At 41.0% G+C, this 18,953-nt stretch overlaps 1 protein-coding gene across 1 annotated transcript in view; it reads right to left on the bottom strand.

Moving 5' to 3' along the window:
• Positions 1-1,927: 1,927 nt before the first annotated feature.
• Positions 1,928-18,953, bottom strand: part of LOC134066422 (alpha-2-macroglobulin-like) — a 51,104-nt gene continuing 34,078 nt past the window's right edge. The window contains exons 19-35 of the mRNA XM_062521764.1: positions 10,715-10,841; positions 9,797-9,918; positions 8,803-8,854; positions 8,549-8,632; positions 8,277-8,453; positions 7,574-7,649; positions 7,158-7,314; positions 6,970-7,044; positions 6,441-6,548; positions 4,902-5,058; positions 4,621-4,811; positions 4,039-4,254; positions 3,813-3,946; positions 3,464-3,554; positions 2,918-2,986; positions 2,678-2,783; positions 1,928-2,204 (exon numbers count right to left, since the gene is read on the bottom strand). Coding sequence (XP_062377748.1) covers positions 2,164-2,204; positions 2,678-2,783; positions 2,918-2,986; positions 3,464-3,554; positions 3,813-3,946; positions 4,039-4,254; positions 4,621-4,811; positions 4,902-5,058; positions 6,441-6,548; positions 6,970-7,044; positions 7,158-7,314; positions 7,574-7,649; positions 8,277-8,453; positions 8,549-8,632; positions 8,803-8,854; positions 9,797-9,918; positions 10,715-10,841 — 1,983 coding nt within the window. The 3' untranslated portion in view covers positions 1,928-2,163. The remainder of the gene's footprint in view (positions 2,205-2,677; positions 2,784-2,917; positions 2,987-3,463; positions 3,555-3,812; positions 3,947-4,038; positions 4,255-4,620; positions 4,812-4,901; positions 5,059-6,440; positions 6,549-6,969; positions 7,045-7,157; positions 7,315-7,573; positions 7,650-8,276; positions 8,454-8,548; positions 8,633-8,802; positions 8,855-9,796; positions 9,919-10,714; positions 10,842-18,953) is intronic.

The following is an 18,953-nucleotide window of genomic DNA, read 5'->3' on the forward strand; positions in this document are numbered from 1 at the left end:
GAAGGACCAAACACAAACTGATTTATCCACCTTACATTTGCAATTAATCTTGCAATTGCAAGAAAGGCTTCACTATAAGGTGACCAGATGTCCGAGACCAAAACTGGGGACATAATCCCAAAAAACGGGGACATTTTCAGTTTGACTATCAATCTGATTGAAATACATACAAGTTTTATCTTCAAAAAACGGTGGCATAGGTAGTTTTTCTGTATTTTCCAGGGGACTGTCCCCTAAAACTGGGGACGTCTGGTCACCCTAATTTAGCATGAAGGTCGGTTTGGAGACTTCCTGGGTAACACTTTGTTTAAAGGTATCTACATACTGTAGTGACATGACACTGTCATGACACGAGTGCTAATTTGTCATGACAAACACTGAATGACACTTAACGACAGAAGCGTTATGTCATGAACATTTCTGACTTGTTTATAATGTTTATCACACGTTCACTCTTGTAAATACCTTGAAGTATTTTTTTCCTCTCATATACTGTCCTCCTTACTTTGTGTAAAGGTAAAATATCCATGCGTTCTTCTACAGGCGAGTTCCTTCAGTTCCCTTGTCCAGGTACAGTTGCAGGAGATTGTCACTATTTAATTACTCTTTTTACTGTAGATATGAGCACTACGCTGTGTTTGGTTGATGGTAGGTTTGCTATGTAATGTGGTTTGTTTGTGGAGTTTCTGTGTGGGCTGTAATCAGGGCTGTCTCTGTGTGTGATCCTAGTCAACCAGCCAAAGCTTAAGGAGAAAAACATCCAGTGTCGAAGACCACGTAATCCTTGAATTAATGTGTTTTAATTCAAACTCATTGCCACTCGTGTATACAGCGTTGGGAAGGTTACTTTAGAAATGTAATGTGTTACAGTTACAAGTTACCCTGTTTAAAATGTAATAGTATTGTAACTATTTGAATTACTTTATCTGAGTAACTTAACTAATTACTTTTTGATTACTTTTCTGATTTTTTTTAAATGATATCTACTGTAGTCCCCAAATCCATTTGAAGATTTCGGCCTTGGTCTCCAGGCTGCCGAGCAGTTCTATAGGCCTACAAGCACACTGGGCAGCATGGGCATTCCCAGGCTATATTGAGCCCCTTTTAATACATGAATTAGCATCACATTTTTTATGAGGATAATAAAATGATTATCACAAGGTCAGACTTCAAGCCAAATTTTACTGTAAAATCAATCTGAGTTGACATACAGATAGGTCACAGCATTTGTTTCCTTTATCATAATACGTTTACAGGCAGGCATGTAGGCCTACGCTGGTGATGCTGTAGACGTGATAGAGCCTAGGTCCCGTGTCAAACTATGGCTGTGGAGGGAAGCAGTTCTTTTTACATACAATATTCTTTGCAAGGTTTTGCTGACAATATTGAGATGTAATTCAAATTGTAATTTTTACAAATTTCAAAAGTACCTGTAATTGAATTACAATTTTTTTCTCCAGTAACTGTAATAGGCCTATATTACTGTTAAATTTATTTATTACGTAACTCAATGACATGTAATGCGTTACTCTCCAACACTGCGTGTATATGTACTCTGTCATGCAGTCTTTATTCACAAACATTTTCGAAAGAACAGGTCATTTTCACGAGCTCAATGAACTCAAGCTTGGTACTAGGCTGGGTGAGCTGGTCCAACATCATTTCCTGAACTCACAAGTGAAGGGCAAAAAAATCCATCTTGTGGAAAGCCTTCCCCAAACAGTGGACGCTTAGCTACAGTATACTATGCCTATAGATTTAAGATGGAATGTCATAAAAGTTCCTGTGGGTGTTATAATGTCCAGCTGTCCTGGTACTTGTCCGCATGTGTGTATTGTCCATGTAGTGCATGTTGGAATGGAAACATTTATTGTGAACATACAGTAGTTGTGTTCATAATGAAAGTAAAAACATTGACATTCAGACATCATGAATTAGAATTTTTAATGGAATGTAATCTCTATTTAGTCTATTTAGCTGTCTGTCAAGATGAAAAGCAAAAGAAGGTTCACACACACGCACACGCACACAAACACACACACACACACACACACACACACACACACACACACACACACACACGCACACACACACACACACACACACACACACACACCCACACACACACACACACAGAATGATTGAATCTACCAGGACCTCTTCTTACGCACACGGGGAGTTGTACTCTGCCTCTGCTTCATCACCTGATTGAAACAGATTTCATCATCAATCAGCTGCAAATAACAATATGGGCTCTAATTTAAACGATGAGCAAAGAGCACAGTCTTAAGTCTACCTATCTACTGTAACTAAAGATCAATGTTATACAAATGTTAACACCATGGGTAAAAGTAAGACGTGCATGGGTAAAAGTCCAAACATTGATGAGTCAGCTCTGCCCCAACATTCAACGCGATAGCGATAGTTCATACATGAGAACTGTGCTTAATTACAATCTTTAACATTTGATCACATTTTTAATTAGATATGGTAGTCTTCTATTGCTTTACGAGGGAATGTCTTGCATTTGTATTAACATGTAGTCCTAATACTGGCTTATAAGGCAGTCTTACTGGTTTATGAGTGATACTTTAAGATTTGTTTTTGCAATTTATTCTGGTTATAAGGGAGACTTCTGTATGTATATATGCAATACTGGTTTATAAGGGAATCTTACTGATTTGATAGTAGTCATACACCTTGACCACAGCTGGCTTCAGGTTGTTAACTGGGAGATCCTGTCGTATAATCAGCTGGTAATGAATAGGAAAATTCTTTGGCACCTGTTGAACATAAAGTCATCAGATTCATGCATTGCATTGTGGGTTAAAACTGTGAGGAATGTGTAAAGTACATGGTGGGTAAAGATCTGTACAGACTGAACAATTTGTGATTTTGTGAGAGGTTTATTTCTCACCCCTGCCAGATACACAAGGATGTGGTCATCTTTCTTATCGACTCGGTCCACAAGTACGAGGCCCTGTAGCTGGAAGGACAAAGCTGTGATGAGCACCTTTACAGTACCGATTTAACTGATTTAACAACTACCGTAATTTCTCAACTATTAGCCGTGGCTTAGACATTGATTTTGCATCATTTATTCAGCTATGAGGTTAATACACGGGCGCAATTAATATGGTATTAACATGGTTTTTGTTTCTTTTAACTTGCATAAAACACTGTTCTGCGACTTATACAAAATGCGGCTAATACACTGGAAATTACTGACCTATTACTAAGACCCACGGCGTTCGCAAGTGAAGTGTTACGTTTTGCGGAGTGTACAAGTAGTTTTAGGAGATGATTCAATTTTTTTCCAATATAGGCCTACGCACTGCTGTCAAATCTGGTGTAGCCAGCACCATTGATTACAGTGGAAGAAAACTGTTGCAGCAGATGTGCCGTGAACAGTTTCATGCCTGGTGTAGTCCCCTTTAAAACAGACACAGGATGGACAACTTACTTTTTCAACAGAGGCAGAGTCAGGTGTGAAACCAGATAAGATTTTCACATCTATTATGGCCATGTTGGTGCTTGACAGTGGTCCATTATACCTGCACAAAAAGGTTAAAGAGACTGGGACAATGTTCATCATAAAGACCTATCTTTTTAAATAAGCTTTCTGTTAAATGTATTTTATTGATCTGTTTTAAGTTGCATTATTTGTTTTATCTGTTTTTATCCGTTTTTCATTTACATTATATTTTTGTAGCACTTTGAGATTGACCATAATATAAAGCGCAATACAAATAAAATGTATTATTATTATTAAAGAAAACAGAAACAACTGGTGCAGCAATGATGTTGCATACTGGATTGTGATGTTTAGGGTGAAGGCCTGCCCTTTGGCCTTGTTGCACTCTCCCTCAGTCAGAGGCTCGGCTTGAGTCTTAACGCTTAGTGTTGAGTGCTCAGTGGGAGTGGGGATGTTGTAGAAAAGAGCCACCTGTTAAAGAGGGTTTACCCATGAAGAAACATTACCAACAGCATATCGATCATCGATAGTGTAGTAACAAAGAAGTTATCTTTCACACTGACCCCAACAGAAGCACACGAGGAGCCCTTCACTTCTACACTGTACTTCCCAGGAATGTCCTGCAGTGCTGACTCCTGGTACAGTAGTGTGTTGTGCTGGTTCACATCAAACTGGTGTTTGTCGCCACCTGCTGACTGCACTGTCACTGTGCTGGAGCCATGTGGGCTGAAGACCTTGGTGGCGTACAGAGCCAGAGCCTGCAGTGCCACCACTGTGTCCTGAGAGAATAGAAACCAGACCCTCAGTGTGGGCAAATACTAGAGCTGGAGGAAAGCTCACAATCTTCAACACATCAAAAAGACATTTAAAAGATAACTCTTGCCAGGGTGTTTTTGTTAATGTTCTCAATATGTTCTGTTGAGCCTTCTTAGTGCTTTGAAAATAGTGATTTTAACACAAACATGTATCATGAACATGAACAGTGCCCCTACCATTCCCATTCAAAACGCCACTTGACCCAACACAGACAAGCTTAAAATTGGCGCTTTTCAGACGTAATTATGCTTTTGACTCACATTCACAAAAACACCATAGGATGCATTTTGGTGAGAGTTATCATTAAAAAGGAAATGTGTATGAAGCACCTGTGTGGAGGAGAAGCCTCCATATGGATTTTGCTGCTTCACCAGCCAGCTGACAATCCTGGAAGCATAGCCTAAGTCGGCAGCAGTCAGTGTGGGTTTGGTGAGAACAGCTAAGAGCACATAAGAGCTGGTCTCCACAGCCAGGGAATCAGCTCGCTCTGATGAGGACTGAGACCAGTGCAGCAGACTCCCTGAGAAGACATGAGCCACATGAGATAAAGGAAGCAGGTTCAAGTGTTGGTCAACATGTGAGTTCAGGCGCAGTGTTATGTCTATCCTACCATCAGAGGTTGCTACACTGTCCAAGCGTTTCAGAAGTTCAGCTCGGATTGCCTCTTCTCCAGCAAGGCTGAAGGTGTAGGCCAGTAGAGCAGTGGTGTAGGTGTTGGTGGTGTCAGTTTTGGTGGTGTCAGTGTTGGAGGCGGCATCATCGCGCGGCTGTGGAAAGATTGGGATCTATATATATTAAAGCGAAAAGGTCAGTAGTATAGTAGTATACTGTAGTTAAAAGAATGTAATGTACATAAAGTAAAGTAAGTAAATGAATGTACTAGGTTTTTGTATAAAATGGAATTAAAAACATATATTGTCAATATAGCCCTAATTGTTTATTTATCACGGATGTAAAGACCTTTAGTTTTAGTTATAGTTGATGGAGTCATCACTATTTCACGATGCCATAGCACAAAAGTCTGCAATAGAGCCTGTGTGCATTGGCTTAAAATATAGCCATTATACGGATAGGTAGAAATACTCCGCTTCCTTCCTTAAGGCATCGGTACAGTCCACGCACCCGACGTCGGTGCGAGGCTCAAATCTGGCGCGCGACACAGGAAATGACGTCATTTTTATGTCACATTGTCGTGCGTCGGGTATACATTAGCCATTAGTAATGCCTGAGAAAAAGACATTCTAAGAGGCCAGCCCAATAGAATCTCAGCCTGCATATAGAGCCAGAAAGAAAATAATAGATTCTGAAACTAAGCCTGTGAGTAGACCTTTGAGTAGACATAAGGTGTATTCACACCTGCCTTGTTTAGTTCGATTAAAACAAACTCAAGTTCGTTTCTTGCTTGGTTGGGACCTTTTTGACTGGTGTGAATACCATCACTCGAACTCTGGTGCGGACCAAACAAGCGGACCGAGACCCAGCTGAGGAGGTGGTCTCGGAGCGGTTCCTATCGAACCCTGGTGAGGTTCGTTTATGGTGTGAAAGCAGCCCGACCTCGATCCGACCCAGTTGCAGAAATCTACCTTTTTTGGATTTGATGAGCTCCCGTAGTTTTTGCGCATTATGGGAAATGTAGGATAGCTCCGTGACGCACAACAGCTGTAGGCCTAAGCAGCAATGGGCTAACGCTTTTTTGGCAACAATAATTTGATTTTGCATCTCCTACCCGTTCCGTCTTCCGTAGGCCTGCTGTTAGCATGTTGGACACACATGAGAGCTCTTCTCAGCTGTTTTGCTGCACGTCTTCGTCGTTGCAAAATTACGAGCATGATATTGTTAAACTTGCATCAAACGGTCTTGACGCTCAAGCACTTCTGCAAAGCTGTAACTGTATAAACTATATTGCTATAGATAATAACGAGTACAGTACGCAAACATAGTATTTACGTGGGCCAACTTTGACTTTGGCTTTCTATTCCTCACCCCACCTACACGTTTACCAGCCAATGGTTGAACGACGTTAGCACATGTGCTTTTGTTTATAAATTCTGGTCCGGTTGCAATTAATCACACTGTGAAAGCGAATCGCACTAAAAAGAAAAAAAAGAAAAAAAAAATGGTCCGGACCAAATCAAGTGAACTAACGGACCCTCCTGGTGTGAATACGCCTTAAAACTCCTGGAAGTGGCATGCCTAGAATATCTTGTAGAAGTGGTTCCCCTCTGTGGTAGGACTTCAAGAATGCCATGGTCTTGTCCTGGAACAAAATATTGGGTTGTCTCAAACAAGGTTATTTTTAAAAGGAAAAATATAATAGTACATTTAATCCAAGCACTAGTATAACATATTGGTTTCTAAACGTTTCTTAAAGCATTGTGTCATTGTGTCATTGAAAAGTTGGTATTTTCAACATTTGGTGCTCAGTTCAACAGCAACAAAAAATACATCCATCTGCTATTGGACATTATTTCCACACAACCAGTTACACAATTTCAGTTTCATTCAATCAATCCCCACACCTAGGTTGAAGGTTGTATTTCCTTTAGAATATTTCTATACTTCCTTTGAGTGGGCACCCCACACTTTACAAACTATTGTATAACACCATAGTCTGGATGAGACCTCTGATAAGTTTGAGCTGGTTTGTTTCAGTTCAACAGAGTAATCCTTTTCCTCACCGTTACAGTCATATTCAGCTCCAGCAATGAGGCAGCGATGTAAGCAGTTATCGTCACATGATCATTTACACCTCCCTGCAAAACAAAACCAAACTCAATAAAACAAAGAAACAGGAAACCCACATCAAAAAACTAAGTAGCCTACTGTTTAACTACGTCATTAATAAATGTATTATCATTATAAGAACCTTCATTCTGTTGTTGAAGAGGTTTCCTTGCATACGGTAAGCACCACTGGTACTAAGTTGTGCTTCCAGCCAGCTCTTGGCACTGTTAATAACGTCATGGTCAATGTAGATGAAGGACTTTGCTTTACCAAACGACCTCAACACAAATGCAGTCAGCCTGGAGGAAGAGTTGAAAACAAATGCTGTCAAGTCTTTTCAGATTATTACACAACATTTTATACTATTAAAAAGATAATATATTTGAACTGTATCATTGTAGATGGTTTGTTTCTGATATGTGTCTACTGCTCTTGTTACATAGTGTTTATTACTATTGTTTCATAAAATTCTACATGTACTGTAGATGGACTTTTCTTAGTGTTCAGTCATGATTGTGGTTGCCATGGGGTTGACTGCACTGCTTGGGTTCAACTCACCATGTGTTTCCGTCTCCTCGACCAAATGTGCTGTAGGCTCCGTCACGGTGCTTGTAGTTAAGCTGCCTCTGGTATCCTGTTGGTCATATTTGGAGATGAATATCAATATGTCAAAATGAAAGCTCTTCCGCCATTTCTCCAGTCCTTTCTAATTTGCATTCATTACTCCACGACAGCCACGTTAAGAAAGACAGTTTTTTTTGTCCTTCCGATTAAACTATTCCGATTTAAACACTTGTGCCGTATCGTGCTCTCAAGCGCTTTAGAATCTTTGATCGGAATAACCATTGTTGACAACTTTTCCTTGTGAAGACTAGCAGGGAATCAGATTGATCATATACAGGCTGTTCAATTGGAATGAAAAGAACGGACTACAGTACATCTTTCATTCTTATTAAACTTCTGATCGGATCAGGCATTTTTATTCCGATTGAGGTGTTATTCCATTTGTAATTGGATTAAAAGTGTCCATGTAAATGTGGCTATTGAGTTGTTGCTGAGACTAAGTAAATGCTAAATGCAGACATTTCTGACTCCATATCCCCTCTGAGTAATGGGCAGGCCAAAGCTAGACTCTGCTAAGTTAATGTGGGAAAGTTATTTTCTCTGTTACTGGTAACTGGTCACTAAAAGCTAGTGTGTCAGAGGTTGTATTTGTCTGAGATACAGAAACATTTAATTCAAAAGCAAAACAACTTCTCACCACTTTTCAGGAAATTGGTAGCTTTTTCCTTAATTTCTGCAGTGAGCTGGCCAGTGTTCTGTAGGTACTGCAGAATGTAGATATTTGGGGAGAGGATGGCAATATTCTGCTCCCCACAACCATAAGGCATCTTCAGGAGGCTTTCAATGTTCTTCAGAGCACGACCCAGGATGTCTCCTGCAGGGAGAATATTGTATCAGACACATGTTACGACAGTTACTATAATTACTGAGACAGAAATATTATAGAATTTTGAAGACATAAACATGTACCCAGCACAGACACTGAGGCTCTGGCGGATCCCTTCACTACATCTGCTGGGGGTTTCAACTCCACCTCATCGGTTAGAGCTCCCCCTGTGGGAACAATGTGAGAAAAGTGGAATTATTACAGAATTAATTTGCATACAAATTGCATCTACTTATATCTGGTACCCTTACTTCATGCAAGATTGTGCCTGAATATCAATATGGCACAAAACCATAAACAAGCAGTGGGAATATAGGAACGGTATGGAACAATTCACCTTTTGGACATAAGAGCCTACTGAAACTCTCGGTCTTCTCAGTTCCTTCCGCCTAAAAACACAAAGAACAGAGTATATAAAAAACTGGAACATATAACTCATAATTCATGATTAAAGGGACACTTAACAGATTAGCATTAAGCTTTGTATCTTTAGAAAACCAGTCATGTTTTTGAATGGTCGTGCATCATTCCCTCAGTTTGCCTTGAGATGGGAGAAATACGGATTTCAATGATACCCATGAATAGGACTTCCTGCTTTCAATGATGTAAAATGATGATTTTTACATCATTGAAAGCAGGAAGTCCAACATTGAAATCCGTATTTTTCCCATCTCAAGGCAAACTGAGGGAATGATACACGACCATTCAAAAACATGACTGGTTTTCTAAAGATACAAAGCCTAATGCTAATCGGTGAAGTGTCCCTTTAAAGAGGAACTATGCAGGATTGGCGATTTCATCTCTGGTTTCGGTTTCGTTGTTCGTTTTCGCTCGTTTTATGCTTGCATTTTCTCTGCAGAGCTTTAGCGTGTATATTTATTGTATAGGCTATATTTAAATATATAAATTGCAAGCGTGGTTCTTCGTCTCAGACTTCCAGATGTAAACAAGGAGCGATCGTCTCCTGCAGAAAGTTGCATAGGGTCTCTTTAATGATTCATGTGTAGTGAACACCTCTTGTGTTTAACCTGTGGTTCTGTGAAGAGAGAGAACAAAAGTGTGTTGTGTCTAGAGCAGGGGACCTACAATACAACAGACCCACTACCATGATAACAAGAGCAGTCAGGCGACTGCAGAGCCTCCCCCTTAAATAAGGGAAGCATGACATTGGCACAAAGAGCGCAGATAAAAGTTCTATCTATTTTATCCTGATCCAGATGTTCATGTAGGAGGACAGAGATATTGTGACGGGTGTGAGCAGACAGACACGGATGGACATACTTGATTACAATACCAGAGGCGAGGGTGATAATATATTTGGCACCACTTACCTTCACCAGCAGAGGGCGTGTGACTATGTCTATGCGACCTTTCTCTGGTACAGACACAACCTCGTTGCCACATAGCCCCTGGGACTGAGTGGCCTCTGCACCCACAGTGACATTCATCAGTCCTGCCAGGCAAAATACACTACATTACTTTCAGCAGTAATATCTTTATACCATACATACTTTTCCATACTGATTTTGGGACGAATTCTGCCCAGTATATAGCTACAGTCGTGTACTTATTACAGTGTCACACGCTTGCGTCCGCCAACGTATGCCTCATTTCGTCACATTTCCATAAATGCGAACTGATTGGTTTGTCAGTGTTTGAAAATTTGCATACACTGAATTTCATTGGCTGACGCTTGCACGATCCGTCAAAAGTTGAACATTTCTCAACTTTTTAGCGGAGGCAATGTATCCCAGGTAACGCATCAGACCCACAATTCAGTGCGGCATCAAATGAAGTCCAGCCAATGTAAAGTGAATGAGAAAACAACGGACACAAGCATGTGACTGCACCGTTACAGTAGCCTGATTACCATCGACTTTCAAAGGCTCTGCGAGACTTTAGTCTGACCAAGAGCCTGTGCTAACACGGTTTCTCCAAGCGCTGGTTGACCCGCCTCCTTTAAGTGCCTTAATTTGCTACTGGTCGATGTCAGAAAGCGGTTTTCGAGTTTAAACCAATAACAACACTCTTTCCTCTGCCTTGAACACGCCTCTACCCAGAGCCGTTGGAGCTGCTCAAAGTTGATTGGTTCTCGGCCAAAGGGGGCAGTTCCGCAGATTTCGGAAACTCAGAAATCCTTCCCGAATAGCAGTTGACCAGACCAGCGACAGCAAAAGCCGAAGGTGTTACGTCACTGGGAGGGCGTGCCAGGCTACCGTTACAGTGAGTTGTGAAGTGTGTTAACTCACCAAGCACAGAGGGCACCAGGGTCCATGTGAAGGTCTTCCTCCCATTTGCACACAGACAGGAGGAGTACTGACCATCAGAGGAGGGGGTCAGAGTGAAGTCTGATGAAGGGGCTGGAGTCACTGTCACCTACAGTATCAGAGAGGAGCTTGTGTTTAACACACACATAAAACTACTGAGAGGAGTGCAAGCAATGAAACTGTATATTTATAAATGTGGTGGTAGTAACAATTCCAATAATTGTAACCATGACCAGATGTTTTTTTATTTTTTTGAGAACTGTCCAGCTATGCATCTCTGTACCATGATGCACTTGCGTAGATAGTTGAAAACTGTTGCTTTGAGCTCAAAGGTCTCTCCACGGATGATGGAGTACGGCAGGGAGAGCTCCAGGAAGAAGGGCTGGAAAACTGTGAGCTTAGCTGGTGGGGCCAGACCAAAGCCCTGAGGGGACAGGCAGAAGGCCTCAGTCTCCCAGGTGGTGATGGTGTCAGGGACAGTGAGAGGAACTTGTGCTTCTCCAGACTCCCTGTGAAGAGAGCACATGTTAAAGAAATGGCTGTGGGTTTGGGGACGGAAACTAGAGTAAAGGGCCGTTCACACCAAGAACGATAACGATAACGATAACTATAAATAAATATCGCTCTTGTTAATATGAATGACAACGTTCACATATAAACTATAACGATAACGACATGAAGAACGATATCGTTGCTGATCACTTTCAGAACGATTTGGAGAACGATAAAAAGCTAACAGCCAGTCAGAACCCAAAATATTCTAGCCATCACATTCATTAACACAAGGAGAGACTTTTCTTATCGTTGACCATGTGGACGCTTTTATCGTTATGGTTATCGTTATCGTTCTTGGTGTGAACGGCCCTTAAGACAGAAAAAAGATCCCCTGATTTCTATGGGGCCACTCACCCGACCTCTGCCAGGTCCCAGATCCACGTCTCTGGGAAGACTGTGCGAACCGTCACGCCAAATTCCTCTTTAGAACGGCCTCCCATTCCTGAAGCACCGGCCATGGAGTAGTACACCCTATTGGCCAGAGGGTAGTCACGATATAAGCCTGAAACAGAACATTATTTCAGTTTTTAGTGGATGAAATCATTTCCATCATGACATTTACAGAACATGCTGATTGCATCATTTGTCAATCCTGGTCATGCAATCACTACATGAATACTGTATGTCCTACTGGCTTGAATACTATTGCAAATGCATGCACAAAGACATTCATTATTACAAGAGGGAGAACTGGTCTCGCATTTCACTTTTATTAGGGCCCGAGCACCGAGGTGTGGCAGCTGAAACAGTGCCTGCACCGTAGGTGCAAGGCCCTATTGTTTTTGAACAGGTTATTAGGGCCCGAGCACCAAGGTGCGTCCGCTGAAGCAGCCACTGCACCATAGGTGCAAGGCCCTATTGTTTTTGAACAGATTAATATTGCAAATGCATGCACAAAGATATTCAAGAACTAGTCCCACATTTCACTTTTGTTATCAGTGTTATTTAACAGGTGATATGTTCTATGTAGCTAAGGTCATTGATTTACTTTTGTTGCTCATGTCAGTAGCTAGACTATCTTGAGTTTTGTTCAAGAATGTTGCAGATTGTATTCAGATCTATTTCAATCCATTGTTTGTCCATTACAATGATCTAATGACAAAAATGCTTCAAAGAATTGATATAGTCATACCACCATGCTTGTGATATGTCTCTCCCCTAAACATTAAGCAGTCAGGGAACCGTAGAAGCAAATTAGACACCGTCTTCAGTCCCACACTCTACAATAGACAAAGACACATGATATTGGTTATTAAGTAAATGTAAATCGTAAATCAGGCTTCTTGGCCAAGTATACTTGTTTCTCTGCATTTATCCCATATATTTTGTGAGTTAGTGAACACACACAGCACACAGTGAACACACAGTAAGCAGCTGGAAGTGCTTGGGGCAGGCTGCCAAACATATCCAAAAGAAACATTTTAACCACTTATCATGCTAAAAATAGTACTTCTGCAGTAGTATGAATAGAAGCTTCCATTGAAGCTTCTTTCCATGTTTTGATCCTTGTGACTGAACTACATAATCAACACAAACTAGGTTACATTGGTGCTGACAACTCCAAGTTTGTGGGTTCAATCCATAGACCACTAAAGAATTTAACCTGCCTTCTTTTTGACTGTGTGGATCAGCCCCAAGCCTTTGAAAGTGCAGTTTTTCAAATATCTCTATTAATGTCTATTGTGATTCTTGCATTTGGTAAATGTACAACATGGTCTAAATAAATGAATGACTGATTTTATATTACTGTTACAAAATGTAAATGTATGTTGTAAATGTAAAGCACTTTGAGCTACATTCTGTGTATGAAAAGTGCTATACAAATAAAGTTTATTAGCATTATTATTATTACAAATGGAGGATATTCATCATCTATCAGCATTAATCCCACACCTAGTAAACACTGTACATTCCCACATACATATTTAGCACTGTTATAGAACTATAATTATATATTATATGTACTGTATTTGTTTCATTTACCTTAAAAATCTGAAATGCCCCAGTATCATGGGCACGACGCCGCGAAGAATATGGCATGGAGGAACGCCTGGGTCTGACTTTAAGGCATTCTAGAGGATCTTCAACATCATAAGGAATTTCTTCACTGGGTGACCCTGGTAATAATCCAAAAATCTAGGATAATAGAGATACAGTATCAATACCATCTGAGAATTACATGCAAAGCCACATCATCAGAAAACTCAGAGAAAAGTAAGCTGGTCATAACAGTGACGTTTGACAATTCTGTTTACATTATTCAACAATGGCAGGCATCACCCTACAGTAGGTGACAGATAACATAGTCGCTAGTCAGTAGCTCTATTTAAGGAACGCTGATAATCTACAACAACCATTGTAAAATCATTGTAAACCAAATAATCTTGGTGCGTATTGCTTAAAGCAGCACTATGGCGGTTTAGTCTAAAAGTAGCGAGCTAGCTACCTAAAAGGCCTGCAAAACCTTGCAAACACCACCCCAGAGCCTACTGGCACTGCTTGAAGGCCCTGGTGTCTTTGCTGATATACAGCAATGTCTTGCTGCTTTTCTTTCATTTTTGCCATGTGTTCTTACCTGGAATACAGAACTGTACAATGCACATCCAGGATGGCTGGTGTGAAAGACCAGAATGTGTTTTTCTGTCCTTCACGTGACCACATATACTATCCAAAGGAATTTGGACACGCCGAAATCGTGTGATGAAAATATACCTTATAAAGCGGCAAATTATTGCATAGTGTTGGTTTATTTCTACTCTACTTAACGTTCTTGGTGCAGTTGGGCCTTAACACTGAGGGGCAGCTGTACTAACGCTTTGGCGCCCACTTCAGGCGTATTTGTTTCGCAACGTGCGTATAAAAAGATGGCCAGGTATGTAGGCTACTAACAAGCCGCAATGAGGTGAAGGCGCAGACTGCCTGTCGCGGGAGGTGAGAATGGCAAATTGCGCTTTTCCGTCTCATGCAGAAGGATTTATGGGAGTGTCAGATGGTAGTAGGAGGTTTGTGTAAAAAAATGGGAGGAGACGCGTAACATGCGCCTAATTATCTATTCCCCTGTACTAAAACTGCCCGTGAAAGCGCATGTCTATTTTGCGCCTAAATATTTCCGCCTTGTAAAAGCAGGTGTTAAATGCGGTTTGCTGTTAAATGCATCGATACGAGAATCATTCAAAGACAACAAAATCGCTAATTAGACCACCAGTTTTGCGTCTTTGTACTACATCAAAAACAACCTTAACTTTCGGTGGCCTTTCAAACGTCTACTTTCACTTTCACGCCATCCGCTTAAACTTTCCTACTTGTTAGATTTGATAAATCTTCCATAGCCTACGTGCACAAGTAAGCCTAGTTTGAGTAGAACTACTGCCCTTCATTATCTTCCTGCTTGTTGACATAATGCATTGTATTATTTCATGATCGCTAAACGTTGGATTCCTTTTAATGTTGTCAGTTAACTTCAATCAACTGCGCTTCTAATTGAAGTGTCGTTTAGTTGTTGTCCTTCGCTAATTGCGTTAGGGGGCGGAGAACGGCGCAGATTACCCAACGAATTTCAGGATTGGTAAATAGGACGTAAACTGAAGTATTATAGCGTGTGCTTTCTGCACGTTGGCCTTGGCGCAAACAACGTTACGATCGCTAATCAACGTACATCTGGCCCTGAGAGCTCAATATGTGAGGAGATTTATAGTGTCATTGGCTGCGTCCGAAATGGAAGGAATGGAATGGAATGGAATGTCTAATCATGAGTCACTTGCCATAGCAGGCATCATGGTAGCAGCTATGAACTTTGTTTTGGACGGCTCTGCAAGATAGCAACACATAACAGCGGTGCCGTGCCAGTATATCTACAGCTGACTTTAATCAGTGGAGTTAAAGCAGAGATGTTCTAAAGAATTTTTTGGTTGAAGGCAGCACAAGGATGTATGCTGCCCATGACGCTGCCCTCATGATTCAGTAAAACAAATGTATTTTGGAAGACAGCTTTTTATAGCAATATTTGATTTGGACATAACTCAATGCCTTGCTGCCAGAGAATGCTATCTTAGTAGGCAGGATTTTTTTTCCATTTCAGACACAGCCATTGTGCTGTCTTCAATGCAGCTATGCTAACCTTCTGGGCATCAAGGCGTTTCCCTGATTCCAGGATAAAGATGCTCTGATCCACAGCGCTGAGGCCACACAGAGAGCCAGGCTGGGCTGAGAGCTGCAGGGAGCTCTCCTCCCCAGGAACCGCTTCAGGGGGGGAGAACTGAACAGACACCTGTAATGCAGAGCAAACAACTGCAAAACTACAATTTGCAAAATATAAACAATAAATATGTGTGAAAAACTATTCCAAATTAAAATTTTTTACATTTCAAAACAAGGAACTGCTGACACACCTTATTTCTGAAGCACTTCTCTGTTGAGAAGGTTCGGCTATTAGCCAGGACTGTCTCACTAGGTAAGATACAGTACACGAGGACTTTCAATGAGGGAGCCATCTCAGCATTGACAGGGAGCTGGAAGGACACCTCACCCTCAGTTACTGGTAGGGAGCCCTTCACTGAAGCCTCAACAAAACCGTGATGAACAATCTGCCCTTTGGATAAAACCTACAAATGGAATCACACAAGTAAACTCAGTATCATCTTACCACAGGAAGTGTTTCAATGATATAACATGCCAATGATGTAGTTTCTGACTAGATCTGTAACCCGTGATCCACATACCACATAAATGACATCCACAGACTCTGTGCTGAATGTTTCTCCAATGAAGGCGTACTTAATGGTGATGGGTACGTCTTTGCCACACTGAAGAGTTTCATCGACAGCTTTTATAGTCAGAGAACTGTATGATGCTGTGTGTGGAGCTGGTAGTAATCTGGACACAGACTTTGTTGCAGTCTCATAATGTGGAGTGGCACGTGGAACATATTCCACGAAGTCGGCTGCTGTACTTGCCTAGAAAAATAAAAAGGCTATTATTCTCTATGCGTTTACCAACAATGCTCTAAAAATCTTTGTCAAAATATAATGTTAGACAAAATGTTGAAGGACCAGAGAATGTGAATAGCAAAGCACCGAGAAACAGCCATTATAACTGAGGCATTAGCACACAATACTCTCAACCACATACTGTAGTGTTATTATGTATTTGAAAGGACATTACAGCTTAGCCAGCCAGTTTTACGCTTACGAGGAGCTCAAAGTTTCCAGGGAAAAGAGTAGTGTTAATAGAGAACTGGGCCTCTCCAGCAGAGTCTGTGGTCAGGTTCAGTAGGAGCTTTGAACTCCATCTCGGACCTTGAAATAGATGGACCGCTCTGTGAGCGATGCCAGTGCCATTGTAATGGGTTGCTTTGATCTGCAGAGAGAACAAACAAAGAACCATAAATGCATGCAAGTTATATGCAAGATGTTATAGCACTTTTAGGCTCCAAACTCACAACTGCTCAATCACAAGTAACTGCCTTCTCATCTCTGCTGGCTAGAGGACTCATCCTATTGCAGTGGAAATCAGCCAACCCACTGTCACTTGGATGCTGGGTGACCGACCCCCTACAGACAAAGCACACTTAGTGAACATGCACTAAGGATCTAGAGGTTTTACAATAGACCTTTGGAGTGGGTGAAGTGAATTCTGCTAAGCTAGGCTAACAGAGGGGGTGTTAAAGGGGAGCTACACCGGGCGGGCACGTAACTGAAGCGTTCAGTTCACGACGACACATAAAATCCATTTAAGAAGACTAGTCTATAATTTTTGAATGTACGTGCCACTGTCGCGTCTGGTGTGGCTACTTCCATTGCTTATTAGTGATTATGAACTGCTGCAGCATACGCTTCGTGAATGGAGCGCTTCAGTTACACGCCTGGTGTAGCTCCCTTATTAGACTGGAGGAATACACTCACAGAGAAGAGAACCTGCGTCTGCTCTCGCACTGAGCAGGATTACATGTGGCAACAACATTTCATCAGTAGGGTAAAACTAACCTGTCTCACGACAGTGCAATGTTGTTAACTATTGCTTTTCCCATGCATCATTCACATTAGGGCTCTACATTTCCAGGACTAGAAACTGATGTCACCACACCACAGAACACACACAGCAAAACACAAACACAGTGGCTCTGTGCTTAACTCATAAGCACACCCGAATGTCTACACACTGTATATTTTCTTACCTTGCCATCCATTACTGCTCCCTCCTCAATCACTCCTGGTGTATCGACAAATGTTAGTTTCCCAAGCGAGTAGTCCAATCTTATGTCTTTTTTTTCTTCCCGACTGATACCTGATGAGAAAATAAAGTAGTGTTACCATGGCACCTTTGGCAGATAAACAATAAGGTTTTTAAAAGTGTCCTGTTGGCTCACCTGTTCCTTCTTCAGCTACAGTTGCACTGAATTGGAAACTGCTCTTCAGTTTTCTACTTAAGTCAGGTTGTGTAATATTAAAGACATGAGAGGCACAACCAGATTCACCCGTCTGTGGGAATCAAACACATACATATTATACATACACACACACACACTTCAGATGTTTGCATCTCAGCTAAATGTTTTCAACGTGTGAATCACCATGTGTGACATAAAATACAGAGAATTTTAAACACAACACTAATGTGTCAGAAGTCTTCAACTGCTTGTTGATGCTGTAATGTTAACTTCAAAGAATGTTACCATCCAGAAAGCAAACATTGCGTTTTAGGAAATAGCCTTACCTCTGCTAATGTCTTAAAACAAGACGTCTCTTGACCTATATCATCTTCAGTTCGATAATGATTCAAGTCTTGACACAATGACATGGAAACTTTTCCTGGTACAGGCTGGCCAAATGTATACCTAGCAACAGGAGAAGTTCCATTTAAAAGCTATAATGTCAGACAACCAAAGGAAGGAGTTTTTAACAAATCAATCAATTTGCTATGTATATGTAAGTGATTGTGTGTGTGTGTGTGTGTGTGTGTGTGTGTGTGTGTGTGTGTGTGTGTGTGTGTGTGTGTGTGTGTGTGTGTGTGTGTGTGTGTGTGTGTGTGTGTGTGTGTGTATGTGTGTGTGTGTGTGTGTGTGTGTGTGTGTGTGTGTGTGTGTGTGTGTGTGTGTTCGCTTGTTAGTGTGTGTAGTGTGTGTGTGTAGGTGTGTGTAGTAATACTCTTGTTTTGTTGAGAAATTAATTATTTCCTTTTCTTGAGACAATTTGCTTTATTTATAGTTATATCTTAATTATAAAGCATCACTTACTTAGCACACACTTCCAGCTTGAGCTCTTGCGCTCCTACACTGACGACCTCTGGAGCATTCAGAGTAACCTCGAACTTGGGCAAAACTAAATGGAAAAAAGTTACTTAAGAGCACAGGAAGTGGCTAAAACATGTCCCTGTCCAGAGAGGGAGATTTGCAAAAGGTTTTACATTTTGTTTTTGCATTTTAATCAAACTTAACTTCAGAAGTCAAAAGCATGTGGAATATGATATCATGTGTCAGTGATGTTTCATGGGTACAGCATGTGAAATGGTTTATATATCTATATATCTATCTATATATACATACAGTGTATCTCTCTATATATATACTGTATGTATGGATACGACCGTAAGTAACAAACATACCATATTTTTTCACTTGAAAATCATGTGACTGATATGGTGTTTGACTGCCATCTACACCGAGCTTGTA

This window comes from Sardina pilchardus, chromosome 19 (genome assembly GCF_963854185.1).
Source record: "Sardina pilchardus chromosome 19, fSarPil1.1, whole genome shotgun sequence".
Lineage (NCBI taxonomy): Eukaryota > Metazoa > Chordata > Actinopteri > Clupeiformes > Clupeidae > Sardina > Sardina pilchardus.